Raw genomic sequence first — 21,766 nt, 5'->3', positions numbered from 1 at the left:
AAATTTGTTCCTAGACAATGTATGAAAGGACTTCAGAGAAAACCATCCTTAAGGAACGAAAGGTCCAAACATTTTTGTCAAGTCAAAAAGGGGAGAACAAAAGCAAGCATGAGAAGGGAGGGACCACTGTTTTTTCAATTAGTCAAATTGCAACAAAGTATAAGTTAAGGAAACGAGAAAAGAGACTGGTTTATAACAAAATACGTAGAAACAAGATAGAGACAAGTTTTGGAGTTCAAAGAGTGGATTTTTCCACCACAAATTCTCTCAATGTCAAATTTTGGAATCAACACCAGTAAAAGAGAACCCAATACATTGTTGGAAAATAAGAAATCTTCTTCTTCTTCTTCTTCTTTTTTTTTTTTCCGATAGGTATAAGAAATCTTCTTATTCACTCATTGAAAAAACTAGTACAGATATATATATACAACTTTCAAACTTGCACAATAAATCAAAACCAAATAATACAGCCGACTTACTCCTAAAATTCTTCCTACAAATCCTCTAAATTACAACTCCCCTAATTTACATTGTCGACTAATTTAAATACACATATAATCAGGAGTAAATCAAATAAACCTCATGAAATCAGGAACAATTATTGGATTCCAATATACATAACATCAAAGAAACCCTTTTTGTGGGGACAGAAGTTCTTGGGTTTGTAGGGTAATCCATCTTGCCTTGTCAATATTTCATACAGGTTTCAGTATGGGAAGAATTTCTTAAACCCATTTAGCTTTGCACTAACATCAAGTATTGGATGCCTCATCCCAATTATTATGTTATTTTAATCCCAATTATGATATTATTTTATTAAAACATCCTTCAAGCTATATAAAATTACAAAATTTCCAATATAAACCCATTACATCCTAGGCCCCAACCATGCTGCCATGCCACAAGTAGCACCCCTTTCCTAAGTGCACACGACAATTTTCAAGCTACACAGACATGACGCATTCCTCAGTGAACAAACCCTTAAAAACCTCATCATAATCATTTAATCACACTCATCATCAATTTTTTTCTCTCTATTTGATGTATTCTCTGCTATCAACCTTTGTTATATACATATATATACATATAGATATAGATATATCATTTTTCTTTTCTTTGAGATTTCCCTTCACCATCAATTTGGTTGCAAAGAGAACTGTGGAAAAAAAATTACCCTAAATAAGCTGGATAGTTGCTAATGGATCTTTTTTCTCTCAGTTCACAATTTTCTTTACTTATGCTTTCTGCCTTTTTCTGGAAACCAAACCAAGTCTGTGCAGCTCAGAATAAATAATTATTTTTATCTCTCTTTTGCTCTATTCCCCCCCTCCTCTCTCTCTCTCTCTCTCTTTTTCCCTCATTTTCAATGAACACATTTTTTTGTTCTTTTTTTTTCATTTTTTTTAACAGAAAATACCACAACGTGGCAACTAGCCATTAGGATACAGTCAATATATGTTTTCTTCCTTGTGTGTGTCTCCCTTCCAATCCTCATAATCATTTTCTTTTCCTCCAAAAGTTCTTTATTTTTTCTTGGATGGTTTTGCCAGTAACCCCACCTAAACCTGATAAACTTACTACTGTCAGTACAAATCTGGGTGAAGGGTAGTTTACTTTTTCAAAATACGTTAACCATTGCCTCAAAAAAAATATATATATATTGAATGAATGTGAAATACAAGACCCTACTACTGCCCAATCAAAATCACAGTTTGGAGATTTTATCAAAAGGAAAAAAAAAGGCTTCAGCAAATTGGGAAATGCAATGAAAAGTGGAAATCAAAGGACATCTTGCAGACATCTCTGAAGAAACTTGCCCTTTGCATAAATTAGATATTTGATATGTTTGCAAATTAGATCATACAGATAGATGGCTTTAATTGAAGATTTAATGTGAAGAAAAAAAATAGTCATGTCTCAATCTCCTATCAGTTAAATAATTTAACATTTTTTCACAAATCTTTTTAACAATGAAGAATGTATCCTCCATTTAAATACAAAAATTAGTTATGCCTCAATCTCCTTTCAGTTGAATAATTTAATATTTTTTAACCAATCTTTTTAAGAATAAACTGTGTATCCTCCATTTAAATTGAACATATCTAAATTTTACTAAATTCATAACAATACAAGCTACAAACAATATGCATTACCAAATGAATTCTGCAATTTTTTAAATAAAATAAAAATTAAATGCTCAAAATGATAGAGGAAACAGACAATATGTAGAGATAAAATAACACATATTACAACCAAAGACCAAAGGATGGTTCAGTGCGAAGTAAGATTTATTCTTTACAATCATTCACCTTAAACCTACAAAAGGTAAGATCATCATAGAAAATGTTTTAACAACCTACAGCTTACTGTGCAACAAGCATAGCAAACCATAACATGAGAATAGAATTACTAAGATGAAAAGAAAGAAACAAACCATTCATATACCCGCATCTGGAACATTTCACTGCTTTCTTACTACTTGCCATAGCTGTACATTTTTGTACTATCTTTTTCATTAATTCGGCCTTCTTCAGAGCCTCCATTTTTTGACTTCTCATCTTCTTCAAGTAGTCTTTAGATGCTCTCTCATCCAAAAGTACACGAGAACAAGACTGTTAAGAAGCCTTAAGCATTCAGTGATTATGCCCTCAGTGCAAAAATCATTAGCAGTAAAGACTAGAAAATTAGAGAAAGAGGCAACAACTGTACTCCAAAAGATCCCCTCAGGAAGGGAAGGCTCAAGGAGGAGGGATTGAGCCACAACCTAGTAATTTGTGCTTTTTATCTCTTAAGCATCTGCATGCATAATTCATTTATATTCTGATAAAATTGAGGTTCCCTTGTTGATAGATTATAAATGAGGTCGAATTGATCTAGTAATACTTTATAGGAACTGTTCAAAATAATTGTAATCATTAGCTCCAAATGCAGTTGTGTAAAAGATTCATCATTGTCAGGCTACCATATAAATGGGTTATAATAAAATATCATTTTCCACTAGAAGCAGCCCCAATCATTTCATGGAGTGCATACTGGATCCAGCCTACAATCAGCCTCTTTTGTCTGGAGTTATGTATGGTGTCAATAATTCAACCACAGTATCTTTTCAGTGGTCAAAGTCCATCTATATGTACATCTACTTTTCCTTACAATAAAGGTGTCTGGTTTTGTGCTTCTTGCAGGGATTACAGTGTAGTTGTTTATGATGCTCAAAAATTAGTCAAGGAGTCCAAGTAATCTGATGGCCTATGTCTAACTTACAAAAACATATAAATATTTTCATGACCTCAAAAGCCCTACTTGCTGCGGAACTTTTGACTGATTAAAAGCACTTTCTAAGACCCTACTTGCTCCAGCTCTTTTTTCTTACCTTTTTTTTTTTTTTTTTTGATAGGTAAAAAGAGTAATTATATTAAAAGTGCTTGAAAAATGAGCATCTAAGCACACAAGGAATATACCCATAGCAGCAAATGGCAAGCAAAAGAGGACCCACCACCTCAATGCCCTAAAGACCTAAAAAAAAAATGTGCATCCAGTCAACCTTCTTGCAGAAATACCAAAAATGGTTTCTATGATCCAATAAATGCCTTGGAAAACTTCCTCTTGACGCTGATAGTAGCCCCTCTAGCATCCCACAAAGATAAAAATTAGTTTCATATACCCACTGCCGCAGTTTCCCACTTTATCTTTCTGCTTCCCAATTGCTTACCTTCTTCAGCCCCTTCATAATTCACAAAACATTCCAGCTTCTTTAGTTCCCTTTCAAATTTTGAAGAAGAAGGGTTCTTCCACCTCTACCCACCCTCCCGACCCCTCACCTCTTTCCTAGCTTTCTAAGGGGAGAAAATATCAACCTTGAAATCTACTGTTGGCCCAATCAATTGCTAAAAGCTGTCTGGTTGCTTAAGGACCAATCCTCCATAGGCACCTCCTCCCTCGAAGCCAAACCAAGACATGCCCTCTTTCCCAAGTCGTCTCACCCACTGCATCTTCAATCGGCCTTACTTGTGCCTCTTTCAACTCCACCAAGGTGCCATCCACCCCACTACCCTCCAGACCAAGACCATTTCCAGAAGGTGAAGGAGAAGTAGCTACTCGAGTCCCCAAAGAAAAGCCAAAGAGAGAAACCGTAACAGGTTGTCATGCCGCTTCCACAATTAGGGCCATGTTGGTACTTAACGGGGTAAACAACCGACAAAGGGAGCTCAGGCATCTAAGAATCAAGCCCACCAGAGATGAGAGAGGCCCCAACAAGAGCCAACTCCTTTGCCAGGCTGGAATTACCACCATCACAACCCAGCTCACACCTCCCCATTGCACCTTAAAAAGAACAAGAGGACATTAGCCTTCTTATAACAGCCCCAACCCTCCCATAGGCCACCTGAGACTTAAAAACTTCCACTAGGCCACTTGAAAGCTAGGCTCATTCACTTGAAAAACCTTGAAAGAATTGGGCCTCTTTCAAGCCCTCAACACTGGCATTGTGTACATTGTGTATGCTTTAGGCACTTTCAATACAATTGTTTTTACCTATCAAAAAAAAAAAAAAAAGCCCTCAACACAACCCACTTCTTCTAGCCCACCAATTACTGCACTTTGTGCTCCCTTACTAGACACTGCACCTAAATAGCCCCCAACAACTTGTCTCCCATAACCATCACCCTCCACAATGTCCACTAGCCCACTAACTACCATAGCCTTTTCAGAATTTTCAGCCACCACCAAAACTGTCACCCCTCTCCTTCCATCGCAGAGCAATGCATCAGCAACCCCCTTCTACAGGAATGAAGACTACACCTTCACACTCTCATCTATGCGTGGCACTCCCGCAAGCTCAACCCTAACCTCCAAAACATTGCTCCCATTGGTTGAAACCACTTGAGAAATCCATGGTGGTACTTCCCACCATAACTAGGTGGCAAAGCAAGACAGGCCCACCAGCACCTACAACAACCCAAGCATCCTTTCCCGTATGAACTCACCAAAATCCTTGTCCATTGCAAGTACCGAAGATGCATTGTTTCTTCATTCACAACAACAATCCCCAAACCTTTTTTAACACCTCCCAACACCACAAGGGCATAGGAAGCCCCACTACTCTCACCCTCACTTCATTTGCATGCACACCCTTATAAAAACACCTACCTCTGGGACCTCATCTATCCAAATGTAAAATCCTATCCTTGTACATTCTTAAACCACTTGAAAGCACCATCTCCGCAACAACACTTTCCTCAAAATCAAATAAGTGAATGGCACCCCTTAGCAAGGATATTCTCACTTCTCCTTTCAAAGACCGCTTATGACCTACCCATTTCCTCAACAAACGCAATTCTGGAATTGGGTTTGAATATTCTCCCAATCTCCGAACTAGACAACACCTAAAATTCTCCTTCCTAAGTTGGACCACCTAATCCCAATCTAAATCCAAATTGCTTCACTCACCATACCAAGCTTTTTCTTAACCAACTTTACAAAAGACCCTTTTGTTGAGTCCACTAAACTACTCCCTTTCTCCACAAGCCTTAAGGTAACTAGGGATGAAAACTTCCTTTACTCTGAGAAGAAAACTACTATGATACAGTGAAGCTTCTCAGCCAAAATGGACCACCCCTTAAGGAGTCCTCTTTCCTTAGGGAAGATCGGAGTAAACCTCTTAGCCTCCATAGGGCTAACAAAGCAGAGAATGAACCTCCTACCCCATTTGAACAAAGCTCCAACCTAAACTCCCTCCCATCTACAACCCAACCTTTGTTCCACACTTTTCCACCGTCATCCCTACAACAAGCTTCCACTCCTTCCAACAGACAACCCAAACCTAATCCACGAGGATGCACCTATGCTTCTCCTAATTTTTCCCTTTCAATTTCCCTCAAGCATTATACACTAAAACATTTTGAGTAAGAAAGAAAATTTTGGAGTCTTAAAATTCTTTTCAATGAAAGGATATGATGCTTTTTTAGAAGAGCTTAGTAAAATGTTTTAGAATTTAAAACTTTTCAAAATTTAAATATAAATCTTGAGATATCTTTTCAAAGAGTTAGAACGTGGTGCTTTTGTAAAAGAGCTAAAAGGAAAAGATTTCAGACAAGTACTACACTAAATGTTGTAAGAGCACCAAAAAGATCTCAAGTGTCTCTCTCCATTTTATTCTCTAAGGTTTTTCAAGTCATATTAATCAAATCATTTCATATCAATATCCCCCCTTCATGTCAATGCTACATAGAATTTGGCCAAGAAACTAAATATAATTGCATTAAGTTTTTGTCTTAATAATTTTTACCACACTGTTTAAGAGGCTAAAAAAATTCAAGATGATTAGCTTTAAATTTGCCTGAAGATTTTCTCTTACATTATTTCACGCTAAGTAAAGCATATATGCTAGTCTTAGACAACCCCTTGTTATGAGCTATAGCTCTATTGCTGTCAAAATAGAACCTAAAGAGGGTGAAATGAGAGCAAGCCATGGTAGAAGATATGGTTTAGAAGTCAATATGACATTTGTATGCCTAAACATCAACACAATACCATTTCAAAGAGCAGTTATTATAGCAAAATTATAATAACTAAAAAAGAAAAATGGAAGTGAAAAACATATACAAAAAAACCTAAGAATTAAAAAATTATAATTAGTTATTTACCTTGCAAATGCACTTCAAGATGTCCACAATTGTACTCAAATATCCAACATTATAAACAGGGAGTGCGAGAGTTAAGTACCCACAATGCCCCGGACAATCCCGAAAATTCCCAAGGCATGTTGCACAAGTACCATTCTTATTTGCAGGTCCCTGGAAACCAAAAATGGAGTGTCATTTAAACTTTCTTGAAAAAAATAAACAAATCAACAAATATAATACAAAAAGCGATACAAACATATCGCAACTAAAAATTATAGTAACATAAATATCAAGTTTGATACCTTTCTAAAATATGCATTCAATCAGAGTTAAATCAATGGAAAAGGACGATTGAAGTTAAGTTGAAAACCCAGAACATTAAATCAAATGTGCATCTGATTATTTGAGAAGACACTAATCTAGCATATATGTTCATAATCCAAGGAGGTATCAAGAAAAGGAGTATATGAATGGGGAAAATAAGAAAGGATTGGCCAAACACATATTTTTCAAACAAGGAAAAAGAAGTTTGTATTTGGAATGTTCCTTGAATCCAAGTCTATCACCAAAAATAGTAGAGGAGTCTACTCTTACTTTAATCGGATTTTGTATTATGTGAGAAGGATCTCTCATCCTTCTCTCTTTCTTTTATCAATAAAAATTTATCTTTGTTTCTAATCAAAAACAAGTCTATCACCAATAAATATTTGTTCAAAGCTCCAAGCTTGAAAAGGCAAACCTTTCTTTTAACACTTAAATTCAGTACAAATAGTAATAGCAAATTTTTCTTTTCAAGCCATGTTAGCTTACATATCCATTGATTTTTTTTGTTAACCATCCTTCATTTGAAAGTTGAATTGAATAGAACATCCTATTTTAGTAAGATGAAGATAGTTTATATGTTCATAATACAAATACCAACATGGGCCCCCATTTAATAATTGAACAGTAGGATCAAGCTCAATATGAATGATCAGGAGAACCTTTTTTTTTTTGTGATAACTAAGAAACAAACAAACATACTCATTGATATGGATTTAAAAGTACAAGTAAAGGATGAGGAATCTTCCCAAACTTACAAATCTCATCAAAAGAAAAGGTGGAAAAACCTTTTCCAACTTACCATGGAGAAGTATACATCAATTGAATGCCACATGAAACTATACAAGGAGAAGTGGCTCAACACTCCTTAGGGGGGTAATAAATCTCCTACAAAATGAACCCGAAGCATTGCTCCTCACTTTGCTATTTTAACCCTTTTGATCTACATACCAAATTCCAACAAAGTTGAATAACATTCAAAGGAGTGCCCCTGAAAGTTGGGTGGTAGAAGGCTAAAAGGGGGAATAGAGATAAATTAGGTCCATGTCATCTCTCTACGTCCTCCGCTTGTCCTAAAGATCTTAACATTTCTTTCCCACCACACTATCCAAAACAGTGTAAGACAAAGCAATTTGCTAAAGAACTTTCCCTCCTCTAACAATACTTCCCAAAACCTAAAACGGTCATCATGTCGCTTATACTTTTAAGAGGAATGCAATCTAACCTGACTCTAAATAGCCTAGTCATAGCCCCAAAGCATTGAATAGCATAAAAAAAGATGATCCACCAACTCTCCACTCCCCAAACACATAGTGTAGCAATCAAGACTAAGGGTTTTACAAGGTCTTTATGTACCTTCCTTTCAAATTTAGCAGATGATTTGCAATCGATCAACCATATGTGGCTTTTGACATCTACAAATTTTCTAGGAAACTTTTTTTTTTTTTTTATTGGAAAATTTTCTAGGAAACTCAGTCAGTAGGTGGTTTTTCTACATTAAGTCACTGGTTTAACATGTTTTTGCTAATATTTTTGCTTTGGATATCAACTTGTACTCAAGGATGAAAATATCGGTAATTACGGATATATCGGTATTTCGATTTTACGGATATATCGAATATATCGGAGATATATCGATGGATATTTTAACATAAAATATCGGTAGACCTAAAATTGACCAAAACTTATAAAAATATAAAATAAAACTTTTAGAAATGAAATCAAAGTATAATAGATATTTTAAAGTTATTTTATTAAATAAATTAATGTGTGTGTATATATATATATATATATAATATTGTACGTGTCAATACAAAATATAAATTTGATAAGTGTATATTGATTATTAAATTATATTAAATATTATTTGATCATTATATTGTGATATTTGATTATAATATATTTCGATGCATATTTTAACACAAAATATCTGTAAACCTAAAATTGATCAAAACTTATAAAAAATATAAAATAAAACTTTTAGAAATGAAATTAAAAACATAATAGACATTTTAAAGTTATTTTTTTCGAATAAATTGATATATATATAATATTGTACATGTTAATAAAAAATATAAATTTGATAAGTGTATATTGATTATTGAATTATATAAAATATTATTTGATGATAATATTGTGATTATAATATGTTTAATTTTAAAATCTATTTAATATTAAAATTATGATATATTATAAAATAAATGATGATAAATGTATAAATTTTTAATATATTAATAATATTAAAAACACTATGAATAAAATTATGATATATTTTTAATAATCAATTAAATGAAAATTTTCCTTTAATTATAAAATAATTATAATTAATTTGTTATTTAAAGTGTTTTTTTAATATTTTATTTATATCCTAAGTTTTGAAATATATTTCTTTAGTGCATATTATTTATCAAAGGGCACGTTTGCCCTAGTGGAACTAGGGCTGCATTGGAAACCTTTTGTTGGGGTTCAAATCCCCCCAACAGCAAGAAAAATAATGCTCAATTTTGAGCTTTGACCGTTGACCGCCTGCGTTGACCAGGCGATATATCCCTGCTATATGTCGTGTCGACACCCACCGACACACCGATATTTCGCCGAAATATCGCCTAATTTCGGCAATATTTTCTTCCTTGCTTGTACTCAACAAGGATATATTTGTTAAATCAATTAGAAATCCAAAAATAATTATTAAATTAGGGATATCTCAATTGAACTACCTATTCACCCCCCTCCTCTAGGTAGCTTTATTAATCAAGACAGGAACTTTCGTTAGGTGAATCATGCCTTATACAAAAAATCTTCCATACTCCAATTTTAGATGAACAAGGCTAGAAGAAGATTGTGTCATAGTACCTTTCTAATTTAGGTCTTATTTAAAGTATTGAAGGTCCTCATTTAGTAGTAAATTCTAGTTATGAGGTTGCTCAGTTTTTGTTCTTAAATTAGTAGGATTCAGTATTTTTTTTCTGTAGCAAACAATAAATATATTAGGTGTATGGCAAAAAGAAGATAGAACCTAACTACCTAAGCACATATATGGAGCCAAGAACCAAAAAAGTCAAACAAAAAATAAACACAAGGGGTTCTAATTAGGCCCTAACCCATTCCCTATCTTCAAATAATTTAAAAAGAAAAAAGAAAGAGAAAAAAGAAAAAGGCACATTCATAACCCCCAAAGAATTCCCTAAACAAGGGATAAAGATTTAAGAAGACCATTTAGAACCAACTTTAAATTCTCAAAGCCTGAACCACAGACCATGGGCACACCAATAATGGATGACAGCCTTAAGCTTCTCAAATTGGCACCACACTCCTTTCTCCCCCTTCTTTTTTGTTATAGGCAAACAAAACTATTATTAACAGCACCTAACAAAAAGGGGAGCACCAATGTATTACAATATGTACATAAAGGGCACCCAACAGCAAGGTATATGACAATAATCAAAAAACAGGTAAACTCCAAACTTCAGAAAGTTGATATTATTTTCCTGTAGAGATGCTAATTGCTCATGTCTAATGCATTCAATGCAGAAAAAAATAGACCACTGAATCATATCAACCACACACTCCAAGTCCAAACCACAGACTCCCAAGTCCAATACAGCAAAAATTGCATCTAAACAAATAGAATCTCAATCCTTGGTGTTGAATGACTCCAACATTCTGAATTCTCACAAAAAATCAACATCAGTAATCCCCTCAAAAACCTAAACTGATTCACATTTCCACCTCATTAACTAAATTCCCCACAACTATGCGTACATTATAACCCTATAAATAAAGAGTAACAATGATTAAATCAACCAATGGCAAACAAAGAAACCATTCCTCAAACCAAACATAAATACACATACAAATAAAGGCGGAGAAAGGCATACCATGCGAGGATCCAATAACCCGTTTTCTATAGGTTTTCTATTAGCATCATAGTAAACGCCACGCCACACTTGAACTTCTGCAGCTTTGCTAATTTCGGATTCGGAAAACATCGCGAACCGAATGCTCTCTCTGCATAACAACATGAAAAACAAAATTCAAAATATTTATATGATCTACTTGAATTGAAACGGAAACTGAAAAACTGGGAATCCCAATTCAAAAAAAAAAAAAGAAAGAAAGAAAGAAAGAAAAGAAAAGAAATCGAAAGAGTAGAAGGTTTGTGTCACATTTTGCGAGGTCCAACATCCTCGATGTAGGGCTCTTTAGTGAACTGTATACCGTCTTTCATCTTTGATCAACGCTGCAGGGAATCAAACAATAAGGAAAACACAAATACGCATATAGAGAAAGAATTGATAGAGGGAGAGGAAGAGGAAGAGGAAGTTGGGCATGACAGGGACTCACTTGAGGAACAAAACCCTGGGGTTTAGTTTGCGGCCCTGTTCCAAACTCCCAATAAAACCCAGTGCTTTATGCCAGTGGCGCCGTGGCGGTGCCGCGGTGGGCCAGAAATAAAATTTTACTGAAAATTTATTTACTTATTATCAATTTAAGTAATTCTTTAAAGAATAGAGGAAAATTAAAATATATATAAGGTTGATAAATTATTTTTATAAAAAATTTTAAATTTATTTCACTTAATTTTTTTGGTATATATAACGATTAGATAATTTAAAATTATTTAAATTTTTTAATTTTAATTATATTTAATTTAATCATAACTTTTTTTTCATATTGTCTTTATCTAATTTTTTTTGTACTTTATATGTTTTTTTTTTCTTTCACTTTTTTTTATAAATATTTTAACCATTTTCTTTTTGACAATCTAATTGCCGGGAGAGAGATTTACTATGATGAATATTTCTTTTCTTTTTTTAGTGAATTATAGATTTTTTTATCTTTACTATGTTCCTTTTATTTTTATAATCAGTGAGATCGTGGAAGAATTAAAAGATTTAAAAATATATATAAATAATATTAGCCTATTTGATAACTATTTTTTAAAATGGTTTTGAAAAACCCTTTTTTGAAAATTATTGTCCAATGTTTTGTAAAATAAAAGTTTATTTGAAAATTTGAAATATTTTTAATATATTTTTAATATTTTTAAATATGTTTTAAAATAATTTTTTATGTATAATATTATTTTTAATTATTCTGCATGTTTAAATAATTATTTTTATAACAGTCATAAAAAAATTAAAAAATAAAAAAGAAACAACTTAAATATGTTATTTGAAAACACTCTATTTTTTATTTTAAAAAACGAAAAATAGAAAACAATTTTTTATTGTTAAATGTGTTTTCATAGTTTTTTTGCTCTAAAGAATATAAATTTTTTTCGAAAAAAGTTGTCAAACAAATCCTATATTTTTAAAACTTTTGAAAACATATAATCAAATTTTTATATTTGAGTGGATTACCAAGTTCACATGAGTTATTTACTTTGCTTTTCTTAAATTAACTTACAACTTTCATATTTTTGAGTTATTTATAGTCATAGTTGAAGTATAGTTCAACTTCAAAATATATATATATATTTCCTTTCCATTTTCTTGTAACACCAAACAAAGAAAAAACTTTTCATTTCAATTCTCTTTTGTGTTACAAGAGATTATTGAATTAACAATTCTTTTCATTTCAAATCCCTTGATTGAATTTTTTTTTTCTTTTTTTAAGGATTTGATTCTAAGCATAATATAAAGGTAAAAAATATACAATCACTCATAAATTCTATTTTTCTTTTATCCATTTTGAAAGCAAAATTGACTAATTTGATCATCTTCATGAACCATTTATGGGTAAAACAAAATTAACAAAAAATTATTCAATTTCAAAATTTGAAAATTCTCATACATAGAAATTCAATGTTCTTTTATGCCATGTTATGGTTTGATGGAGAGAAAATAGAACACTAATTACATCACTTGTTTTAATTATAACAATATTAAGACCATATTTCAACTATTGGAAATTAATGCACATCTTGGCAGATTTAATAAATATTATTACCTTTTTATTAATAAATTTTATGAGGATCACATAAAAGCAACACCAACCTATAGAGGAATACACCATCATTGTTGTTGTTTGTCCCCACCAACGAGAGTTGTTGCCCAAATTTAAAACATTATTTAAGAAGAGGGAAACAATTAAAGCAATGCCATTTTACACATGAAATGAGAATTATGAAATTTCTTAATTAGATTCCAAATATAGGATTAATAAGTAGGGAGTTAAGAGAATCATAATCCATAATTCAAAATACAAATATAATGAATTAATTACTACAATTTAGGAGTGATCAATTTAGCTACCACTCTTAGATTGTTGTTTGAGGCTCTAAAAGAATTGGCCATCCTGGAAGGCTAGTAATTGGCCTATTACGTTCAATTTTTAAATCATAGTTGAATTGTATTAATTACTTAAGATTGTATATTGTGATACTGACAACATATTCTTTTTCATTCTTGATGTGAACCAAAGTGGGGAATAATAATTTTCTTGTCAACATGATTAATAATTTTCATTCTTGATGTGGACCAAAGTGAGGAAAAATAATTGTCTTGTCAACATGATTAATAAGAAGTCTTAAGTTGTCCATTGTCACTCCTTTATACTTTGATATGACAAATAATGTCTCCTTTTCATTTATGATATAATTAGAACAAATATAATTAATTATTAAATCATCATGATAGTTGATTGCCCATATGCGAACAATGTTGTTAATGCTAATTCCTCAAACTCTAAAGTGAAACTCGTAGTTACTTTCTTCAAACATCTTGCTTGAGTTAACTCTAATATTGCTTAAAAATCATTTTCATCTTCAACATTCTTTTGGTGACATGCACATGTTACCATTTTTTTGTTCACTAATTTTTTTATTAACAATTATTTGCATAATAACCCTTATTGCTATAATTGAAGCTTTCAACATTGTGCTTTATAGGTTCTCTATGTTGCATCTTATCATTGCCTCTTACGTGAGCTCCTCCCATTTGTCAGTTTCTCCCATTGTTGCCTCTCTTACTTGTCTTTCCCCTCATTTATTATTGTTGGAACATATGAAGATAAGGAGTGAAAGAATGAGATTGCAGATTTATAATATGCATGCTTGGGCATGTTAGCCATCACAAACTAAAGATAATGATGGACAGGTAGTTTATGCTCAATGGTCTCCTTCAACCCAAATATCCATGAAAATACTATTTGTGTTGGGTGTTAATATGGTAAGGCACATGCATCACCTTTCATATGAAGATGGGAGGTTTAGAGTTGAAAAAGCTTTGGAGTTATTCATTCAAATGTGTTCGGCTTTGTAAAGCACACATTAATTAGTGAGTTCTATTATATGGTGATTTTCATATATGACTTCTTGAAGTATGTATTGTTGTATTTGTGACATTTCAAGCCTAAAGGGTAAGGGCACCATAGTCATTTCACACTCAAACCTAAGAACTTAACATATGAATGATCTTAACTAAATCCAACATGTAGCTAGCTAGCAATTGCCTCAGATTGGTTCAAAACAACAATTAGAAGACAATTCAATTGGTTCAAAACAATAGTCAGAGAATAATTTAATTAATTTACAACAATATGGAAATCTTAATTAAAAGACTGCCTAAGTGACTAAATCTGGCATCTCAAATATGGGATAAAAGCAACCAACCATTAAGCCAAACTTGTCTTTTGTTTTCTTTTTATTGTAACATCTTACATCAATGGATGAAAGAAGTTTCTAATACCATATATGTACGAGTTTTTCTCAACTATATAGACACATTTTAAAGTTATAAGCTCTCATTGAACTCAAAGCAAACAATATCTATATGGGATAAGATAAGTTATAATAGTATCTTTTTTTTTTTTTTTTTTAAAAAAAGAAGAAGTTGTCTTGAATAAGTTCAAAGAAAGGAAAAAAAGTTGAAAGTGAAATTAAGAACAATTATATCCCTTTAAACAGATAATGTAACTAAGTACATATGGATGAATTTTCAAGATATTTGAGATAATGTAAAATCTAGTACCAATTAATTTACGCTTAACATTTCATAGCAAAAAAGAAAAATTGACATTTCATTGGAGTACATTAGAGTATGTTACATGCATAAAAATGATATGTTTACTAAATATTAGGTTGAATGTATAACAACAATGGTTCACATGATCAACAAATTACTCCAAGCAAGTTAGGGTTTGTTTCACCCGTTCAAAAATTGCAAAGCATCAAACACACAATAAGGCATTTTCAAGTGTTTTTAGTTGGACTTTGATCTTTGGGCCTATTAGTATTATATAATGTTCTAGTGTATCTTGGAATCCTTTGTTTACTTTAATACTTTGTAATGAATTTTATTATACTAGGTTTATGTCAAAGGGCCTACAAGTAATTGTTAATTTTTGATGTAGTATTTTTTTATATGCTACCCAAAATATTTGAGTCCCTTTATATTATTATTTATAATTAAATTATATTTATATTTATAATATCTATCCACCTATATTTTTGTTTATATTTTGCAACTACTTATTAGAGAATATATATTAATACTTTAACTTCCAAAATGTTAGAGCTTGGTGACCCAAATTCTATTTGGTTCGAAACGAAAAGCTCGTAATGCGACATATGTGATGGTATGGACCTATTTTACTAATATATATATATATATATTTAGGGTTATAATAATAATTATGCTTCTGTTGTAACTATTCCATTTCTTCTATCAATTTTTGGTATAGTGGATTTTTTTTTCTTTTGTCCGTGGTTTTCCAGTTTAGGGTTTTTCACGAAAATATGTGTTTTTATTCTGTTTTGTTTCTTATTACTTATTCTCGTTATTTCGTAATACAAAACAATTAAACTAATTATTAAAACTTTCCTTCCTCAAAATTTTTTAATATTATATTATTTTATTAAAATAGTCACAAAATATAACATTATTATATAGTAATTATAATAATTACTGCAGACACAACCACAGACATTCTTATTAATATATGTTGTAGCTAAAAGTACCCTCATACAAAAACAATTGAAACCAAATGCTAGCTACAAAGAAGAGATCAATTTGCTGCAGCTAGAAAATCTTGTGATTGCTTCTCAAATCGAAAATTCTCCTTCTTGGAATCATCTGCAGACCAGATGAAGATGCCATGAAGTTTGCCCTGATTTTTAAGGGTACCACAGGCCTTAAAAAACCCATTTTGAGGAGACAAACCACCACTCCCATCGGTACCAAAGCTCACCAGCACCTTACCTCCATTGTAGTTGGACCTTTGAGTCTCAAAATGCTGCAGGAACTGAGAGATTGTTGTCCCCTTATCATAGGCATAGAACTGAAAGTTGACATAGTCTATGAGATGCCCATACTTTTTCCACAAAGCCAAGTAATACGGCTGAACTGATTCGTTGTCATATGGGGCAATAGATGTGAAAGACACAATCCCATTTTGTTTAAGGTAGAAGAAAAGTCGCCCAATGCACTCGGCAAATGTATCAGTATCCGTATCAAAATGTTCATAATCGACATCGATTCCATCCAAATTGTAGTCTTCAACTATCTGAGTGATTGAATTGATGGCATTTCTAACCCAAGAATTGATTGATGTAGGCTTGAAGGAAGCAAAGCGGCCAGCAACGGTGTCGCCCCCAAGACTCATGGCTACCTTGACATTACCATGGCGGGCTTTGATGGAGGAAACTTGGGAAGGGGTGAGGTTTTGTGAGTCCCAGAAGATATTGAAGTCACCATTGGTGGGTGAGGGAGAGGAAGATGGCGTGTAGTCTATGGCAAAGGAGAGAATGAAATGAAATTCTACTTGGGCACTAATGGGCAGATCTGAAAACAAAACATGCTTGGACTCGGCTCCTATGTATTCCCTGAAAAGTTTTGCTTTCGCTGGGGCTGCTGAGATTGATGTAGAAGTGGTGAAGAGAGCTTGAAGAATGAGAAGGGAGACAAGAAGCTTTGTTGAATCCATGGATGTTAGAAGTTGAGCAGAGGTCTACCCTATGTGACAGTCATTTATGTAAGTGAATGAAGTTTGTTTATTACCCTCCACAGAGGGGAATCGTTCTTGTGCTGGTGTCTCATTTGATTGAAAGTATAATCTCCATGGCGTTTGTTTATTCTTCAGAAAATAAAATAAGTTCCCGGGATTTGTTTTTGTGCTATTGTCTCATTTTCCCACAGAATAATCTTCCTTTAGTACATATGTTTATGCAGTTCCATCTAAGGCTTCCATTGGATTTGACTAGCACCCGAAAGGCGACATAACCCCAAAACAAAAATTCCATTTCGTTTAACGTTTGTAGTTATCTAATACATGAATCCATAACCATTATCTAATAGAGATGAATAATCAATGAGCAGGGATGGCTAATGAGCTTAGATTTTGGGATAATATGATTGAGAAGTGGGGACACAGTTTAATGCCTGGTAACAGTAGATGCCAGAGGGGTTCGGGACGGCAATTAGCAGCAAACGCTAAGCTGTTTGTAGGCGGCAGTATTCATTGTGCGCAAGTTTTGGCTTTGCTTTGCAAAATTCTCTGTTTGAAAGGCATCATTGTTGGTAGGAAAATAGAATTTAGAATCTCCCACTGGCATGCAAGTACACAAACAAGATTCCAAGTTCTTGTTCAAATTCATCAGCTATGGAGCTTCATAAGAGCTTTATTTGTTCTTTTATTTTTTTTTCAGGGTTTTGCTAGATTTTGATCAGACAGAAGTATATGGATTTCTGATCAATGACTGAATGCTATTTATTTTTTGTCTGAAATGGAACATCACTGAGATACCGTGCAAGCTTCAAAAATATTATTGAGGACTTTCACATTAGCAAACTGAAATCTGGAATTACAAAAAAGTTGTACACATTTTTCTTTTTTCTTTCCTGCACTCCGCAGAGCCAGAAAAAAGTAATGATAATAACCAAAGATTCAAACTGGAAAATGCAAGAGCTGCAAAAGGACCTATACAAATTAAAACGGGTCACAGGAGAGAAAAAAATAATCTTAGGGCAGTTTGTGAGCAGTGTGAATGCATGAATGAGTCAAAGTCAACATTGGGGAAGATCTGCTGGTGGAGGAGGCAACTTCTGATTGGGGAGCTTTCCATCTAAGACAACCCAGGCCATCTTCAAGCCCCAGCTGGTGTGGATTTCCAGGTGGCAATGCATCAACCATACCCCTGTTTGCCACACATGGTCTCCATTGTTAGTGTTAATTAACTTCATACAACTCTGCAAATCATTAGTATAACCAAAGCCTAGTGAAATTAACTTTAGTCCTGCTCCACCATTTTTAGGTATTGATTTCATATTGTGAGAAAATAAGATTTGTATAAGGGATAATAGATTCGCCAATGGTTCTCTACGTACAAGTTAAAGGTTTTCAATTTTGAAAAAAAAAAAAATACATATATATCTAACATGTCGCTTTCAGTCTGTAAAAGAGAAAAGAAAGTAGAATTAGTCTAATATTGAAAGACCAAGAAAGTTTCGAATTCATCTCGGTTGTTAGAAGTTTTTGGTGAATTTTGCTTGATTATTATTTTTCATGTATGCGGTGTTTATGAGAAAATTAGCAATAGTAATATGCCTAAATTGAAGTTGGTTCACTGTATTTTTTGCTGTTGTTTCATACTCACCTGGGTTGTCTGCTAGAAACCGAATGGCAACCCAACCCCCAGAGGGCACTCCCACGGTGTTCCTCTCAATGGGGTCGACAAGATTGAATTTTGCAGGGTCTTTATTGGGATCATAGTTTCCAAAACCTTGGCCAACAACAAAGAAGTTGAAGCCATGCAGGTGGAGAGGATGGCTTTCAGCACCAAGAATGCTAGTGTCCTGCACGACAAGCTCCACACTGGTGTTGAATGGTAGAACCACCACTTTGGTTCCATTGCTCACCAGAGTGTTGTTTGGTGGGGTTCCAGTATAGTTAAAGGGAATGATCGGAGTGATAGGGAAGTCAGGTTTGTAAACACCATTTGATTGCCCAAAGAAGTGGGCTTGGAGGAGGGCTGTGGTTGGAAGTGCAAAGGATATGTTGTTAAATGAAGCTGAGAATTTGGTTCCATTAGGCCCTTGGCAGGTTTGATTTTGGTCACATGGGCTTGATCCAAGTCCAACTGTGAAGAAGAAGTGCCTGTCAACTTTCTGGGGGACGTTGGCAGGGAATTGAGGGCTTGCTAAGCTTCGGAGTTTACTTGTGAAGTTGGCAGCAAATGAAGTGTCATTGAGAGGGGGAAGAGTTGGTTTGAAGAGTGGAAGCTTTTTGATGAATAAAGTAGAGTGAGGGGAACCAGATGGTAATTCATATTCAAGGATACCAGCTACAGTGGAGTTGTCAAAGGTGCCAAGACCGGTCACATATGGCCTAGCAGTCATGAGGAAGGTGGCATTTGGGAAATTGGGTTTGGTCTTGAGAAGAACATTTGTGGTCTGTCCGGGGGTAATGAGAAGGGTCTTAGTCTCAAAAGGTTTAACATAAATGGCATCGACATCTACGACTGTGAGAGTGTGGTTTGCTATACTGAAGAAGAGCTCATCATTGAGTGCCGCATTGATGAAGCGGAGGAGGTAAGTCTTGTTTGGTTTCACCTTGAGCTTGAATGTATCTGCAGCCAAAGCCCATTACCACATTAGTACTTTTTCTCAAAGAAGTTGATATTCACTAACTTTTGATACCTTTGGCAGAGCAATTATATAAGGGTCCGGGAAGTCCATTGATGGTATAGGCATCAGACACATTAGGCCCCCCACCGGTTTGCAGGGCCTGGCTAATAACAGCTTCAGGATCTGCATTCCACCATTCTCCTGCATTTCATGTATTGTAGTTTATGTGTAAGCTACCAAATTTTAGACTATCAAAGAGAAACAACAGATTGAATTAGCACACTGTACCAAAGATGATGGGGACTCCCTTGTGAGGCTTCTCAAATGGATAGGATGCATTACGCCTTGGAAGAATGATTATGGGACCATAGAGAGTCGACCTTAGCCATGAGATGTGAGCATGCCAGAATAGAGTCCCTCTCTGGCCAACAATGGTGAAGTTGTAGACATAGCTCTGACCAGTTTGAATGGGGCACTGCGTCACATACGCTGGCCCATCAGCCCACCCACTTTGAAGCTGCCTAATGCCATGCCTGTCACAGATTGAAACAGAACATACTTGTAACATACATTAAAGTGATTGAATTAATCAGCAACCTATTTCTTCATTGTATACTAATTAAGTGATCTAAAGTCCATACCAATGGATGGAGATATTATCTTGGACATGGTTAACTACTTTAATAAGAAGATGGTCACCCTCCCTAGCTACAATTCGAGGCCCAGGAAACCGCCCATTCACTGTTACAATGCTCTTTGTGTGGCACAGTCGTGTCACGTTTTGCAACTTGATCTACAAAAGCATTTAAACAAGAAGCAGAGACAAAGTGATTGAAATTGAAATATTAGCTAGAGAATTAATCTATATATTCTGCCAATAAGACCATCAGACATACCTCAAACTTGTAGTGCCTGGTCAAGCCAGTGTCTTTGGCTAGTGCAATCTCAGGAAGGAGACAAAATGTTACGCATGAGAGGAGAACTCCCAAAAATGCTGGCAATGGAAGAAAAGAAGCACCCATTTTTCTCTCCTTTACTTTCCCTAGGGGGAGAGAAGATGACAAAAGTTTAATGGGTGAACCTCAAAAATGCTCTGTGAGGGCTGATTTATCGGCCCTTTGAGGTAGTGCATATATAGAGGTGAGGGAAAGGGGGTGTTTGGTCAATTAGGTAAAGGAAATTGATTATCTTGTTTATTGAGATATAGGGGAGAAAACTAGAACATGTTCTTACACCTGTTTTTGATAGGAACTCCTGCTGTTACCATTTCTGGAGTGTTGTCAAAGACAATTCTTTTCTTTTGACCTTCAATTCATATGTACATTATCAAAGAAACTTTTGATTTTGACCTTCTTCTATATGTTTAATAATATATGGTGGTTCACAATAGACCAGATGACCAAGAATGGGCCCTGCATAGCTTATTCTAAACTTAACATATATGGTACACCTGCCTGAGACCTCAACTTAACCTCATCTCCGGTGAAAAATAAGCTTATCAGCTTCTAGCTAGAAACAATGGAACACATCTTCAGAAAGCTTTAGTTTTGATTTGTCCGGAAAACAAATGGGGAAAACCCATTCAACAGCTTCACCATAGTTTAGTCTGAGGCATGTATAGTTTCCTTGGGATTCAATGCTCTTGAGAGGGTCCAACCCAGAAAGAAAACATTAAATTTTCTGCAGGGTGAACGAATGAAGCATGGAAGAACACCGGGCATGTAACATTCTCAACCGTTATTCTTGGTGGTAAAGCAAATCAAAGGGGTTTCCAATCAAGCAGTGCTGGTGTTAATGTCTGAAAGTGTAATAGTTCATTTATTTATTTCATTTTCATGAAACAGTTATGTATAATTATCATGGCTGCAAAGCTGGAGAACCACGTTTGACGCAATTTTCTCTCAAGCAAAGGTCAGATTGATGTGATCTCTCTTCATAAATTTGTTGTTGTGTTACACAAAAGGATTAATCAATGAACAAAATCATGAAACTGATGGCAATCTTGAGGCACACAAGACTGAATTTGTAGTTGCACCAACTACGCTGGCTAGCTGCTGGTTCTCTGTTGAACAATCTGAGTCACATTTAAAGACAGAGACTGCTCATCAACCATATGCTCAACTTCATCCTCTCAACTGGGGTTTTAAATCATATTCTAAAAGCTTATTGGCTTTCCCTTTGTTTTTGTTTGGATTTATGATTTTAACTCCCTTTTTGACTTATCCAAATAATTTAGTCCATGCATGGCTTTAATCTCCC

At 34.2% G+C, this 21,766-nt stretch overlaps 3 protein-coding genes across 4 annotated transcripts in view; all 3 read right to left on the bottom strand.

Annotated features, from left to right (window-relative positions):
* The window catches only part of LOC117916866 (DNA-directed RNA polymerase III subunit 1), a 69,668-nt gene extending 58,295 nt beyond the window's left edge, over positions 1 to 11,373 (bottom strand). The window contains exons 1-5 of one of the 2 annotated variants that reach the window (XM_034833066.1): positions 11,286 to 11,373; positions 11,108 to 11,181; positions 10,820 to 10,949; positions 6,642 to 6,791; positions 2,435 to 2,612 (exon numbers count right to left, since the gene is read on the bottom strand). In XM_034833066.1, coding sequence (XP_034688957.1) covers positions 2,435 to 2,612; positions 6,642 to 6,791; positions 10,820 to 10,949; positions 11,108 to 11,169 — 520 coding nt within the window. In that variant the 5' untranslated portion in view covers positions 11,170 to 11,181; positions 11,286 to 11,373. Of the gene's footprint in view, positions 1 to 2,434; positions 2,613 to 6,641; positions 6,792 to 10,819; positions 10,950 to 11,107; positions 11,233 to 11,285 lie in introns of those variants that run through there. The other variant, XM_034833067.1, reaches the window with a different exon arrangement.
* A 4,480-nt stretch (positions 11,374 to 15,853) lies between these two features.
* On the bottom strand, positions 15,854 to 16,900 carry LOC117916718 (chitinase 2-like). Its single transcript, XM_034832868.1, has one exon. It carries the CDS (start codon positions 16,866 to 16,868, stop codon positions 15,951 to 15,953), a length of 918 nt encoding a protein of 305 aa, XP_034688759.1. The 5' UTR covers positions 16,869 to 16,900; the 3' UTR covers positions 15,854 to 15,950.
* Positions 16,901 to 17,684: 784 nt separating this feature from the next.
* On the bottom strand, positions 17,685 to 20,595 carry LOC117915820 (laccase-17-like). Its single transcript, XM_034831522.1, has 6 exons — positions 20,404 to 20,595; positions 20,149 to 20,300; positions 19,796 to 20,040; positions 19,580 to 19,708; positions 18,538 to 19,509; positions 17,685 to 18,078 (listed from the first exon to the last, which is right to left on the bottom strand). Exons 1-6 carry the CDS (start codon positions 20,527 to 20,529, stop codon positions 17,948 to 17,950), a joined length of 1,755 nt encoding a protein of 584 aa, XP_034687413.1. The 5' UTR covers positions 20,530 to 20,595; the 3' UTR covers positions 17,685 to 17,947.
* Positions 20,596 to 21,766: the final 1,171 nt, after the last annotated feature.

This window comes from Vitis riparia, chromosome 6, assembly GCF_004353265.1.
Source record: "Vitis riparia cultivar Riparia Gloire de Montpellier isolate 1030 chromosome 6, EGFV_Vit.rip_1.0, whole genome shotgun sequence".
Taxonomy (NCBI): domain Eukaryota; kingdom Viridiplantae; phylum Streptophyta; class Magnoliopsida; order Vitales; family Vitaceae; genus Vitis; species Vitis riparia.
This window is presented reverse-complemented; position numbering and strand designations above follow the sequence as displayed.